General features: G+C 42.0%; 1 protein-coding gene across 1 annotated transcript in view; it reads right to left on the bottom strand.

Moving 5' to 3' along the window:
- Positions 1-296, bottom strand: part of LOC119362385 — a 1,143-nt gene extending 847 nt beyond the window's left edge. The window contains exon 1 of the mRNA XM_037627628.1: positions 12-296. Coding sequence (XP_037483525.1) covers positions 12-241 — 230 coding nt within the window. The 5' untranslated portion in view covers positions 242-296. The remainder of the gene's footprint in view (positions 1-11) is intronic.
- Positions 297-2,069: the final 1,773 nt, after the last annotated feature.

Below are 2,069 nucleotides of genomic sequence, written 5' to 3'. Positions count from 1 at the left end.
GGGGGGCATACGGCTCGTGGTCGTCGCAGTCGAGATGGATGTGGCTGTCGCCCACCCCGTCATCGCCGACGTAGTGCGTCGAGATCGTGATCTTCTCCCCCGGCGGCGAGTCGGCAGGCGGGAACTGGACGGTCATGGTCACCTTCTTCCCTCCGGACGGACCGGCAGCCTCGAGGCCGGTGAGGGTCAGGAAGAAGAAGACGGAGAGGAGGGTCAGGTGGTAGAGCCGAAGCCGAGCCATGGCAGACTTGGGGCTGAGGAGTGCACAGAACCTACTGGTTGGCTGGTTGCCCTGGTTGCTACTTCAACTGCGTGAGCGAAATGTGGCCGGCCAAACATGCATATATGGAGGATAGGTAGGTAAGAGCAGAGTTGTGAACTACTGCTGATGTACGTACAGTTGCCAGTATGGTTTTAGAGACATTGGTGTTCTTACCCCTACAGACTACAGTGGATCCCAACTAGGATTTTACCTTGGAAAATTGAAAAAGAAAAATGGATTAGGTTTCTAATGTACAGGAGCTAGCTCGGTGCAGAGCTGAGTTCTTGTTTCCACTCAGGCAGTGTGCGCCAATCAACTGTCTGTGAACCCAATCAACTGTCTGTGAACCTGATCTACTCGGCCGTAGTGTCAGTGGAGGCTGTAGGGTGATCATGTAGTACAAGCTGCTACTCCCTCCTTATCATTGAAATGAATTTATCTAGATATATTTTAGTTCTAGACACATCTATTTTAATGACAAGTAATTCCGGACGGAGTGAGTACTTGCTAGTGCCGGGTGTCATCAGCTTATGGTCACAGAGTTGACAGTTTGACGCTGCAGGCGGATTCTCTGTCTGAAAAAGTGTGTGGTTGAATGCATGTGCTTTCTGTTCGCTCATCTCATCGGTGGTACTGTACGCTTGAAAGTCAGAAACAGAAGTCTTGTTTCACAGGAAAAGGCAGTTTGTAGATATTTGCTTCAGCTTTGTAATTGTAAACCCACCCTCCCTTACCTTTCTGTTTCCTGTACACCTTCCCTTTGCTATATACACTAGTAGAAAAAGGGCCTTTAGTCCCGGTTCAAGTTCTTGAACCGGGACTAAAGGGTCGTTACTAATGCCCTGACCCTTTAGTCCCGGTTCAAACCAGAACCGGGACTAAAGGCCCTCCACGTGGCCGGTCCACCTTTAGTCCTGGTTGGTAACACCAACCGGTACTAAAGGAAATTTTCTGCTTTTTTTTTATTTTTTTTATTTTCAAATTTCTGAATTATTTTAACCTCTAATCTCTAATCACTCCTCATCACTGCTCAATTTAATCTCTAATTACCCCTCATCATTCCAAATCATCTAACTTCTCGGACGGTCACCCATCCTCCCACTCCCTCAGCCTGAGCACGCTTAACTTCCGGATTCTATTCTCCCTCGTTTCCAAGTCTATACTCGTTGTTTTCCTGACAATAGTAAGATGTCAATCCTATTAACCCTCAGGAGTTTAGCTTGAGCATGAAGTCACACATTTCACTGTTTGAGTTTGAAACTATTATTCTAAAAAACAATAATTTTTTAGTAACACTAATATTTCTTGAATAAGTAGTTTGACCATTGTTTGACCACAGTTTGACCATAGTTTGACCAGATTTGACCAAAATTCAAAAAAACTGAAATAATTATTTAATAACACTAATATTCTTGAATAATTATTTAGTAACATTAATACTTCTTGAATAAGTAGTTTGACCATAGTTTGACCAGATTTAATGAAAATTTAAAAAAACTGAAATTTGAGCATAACTTTTTTCCTTTTGAAATTTGAGGATTCTACAAATTTGCAAACAGGCCGTAGGCGGTCTCCATCGGATGTAACTTTTCGAGTAGATGATTTTTCATATAAAAAACTTTTTAATCCAAGTTCGTATGCAAAAGTTATGCCCATTTTACAAATTCCAGAGAGATTTTGTAAATAAAGTCGAAGTTCATATTTGTAAATTTTCCCAACAACTAGACCACATGTCACATGGGAAACTTATTTTATTTTATTTTTTTGACATTTCCATCATCTTCTTTTGTTTTTTCTAAAACTGAAA

This window comes from Triticum dicoccoides, chromosome 1A (assembly GCF_002162155.2).
Source record: "Triticum dicoccoides isolate Atlit2015 ecotype Zavitan chromosome 1A, WEW_v2.0, whole genome shotgun sequence".
In the NCBI taxonomy this organism is placed as follows: domain Eukaryota; kingdom Viridiplantae; phylum Streptophyta; class Magnoliopsida; order Poales; family Poaceae; genus Triticum; species Triticum dicoccoides.
This window is presented reverse-complemented; position numbering and strand designations above follow the sequence as displayed.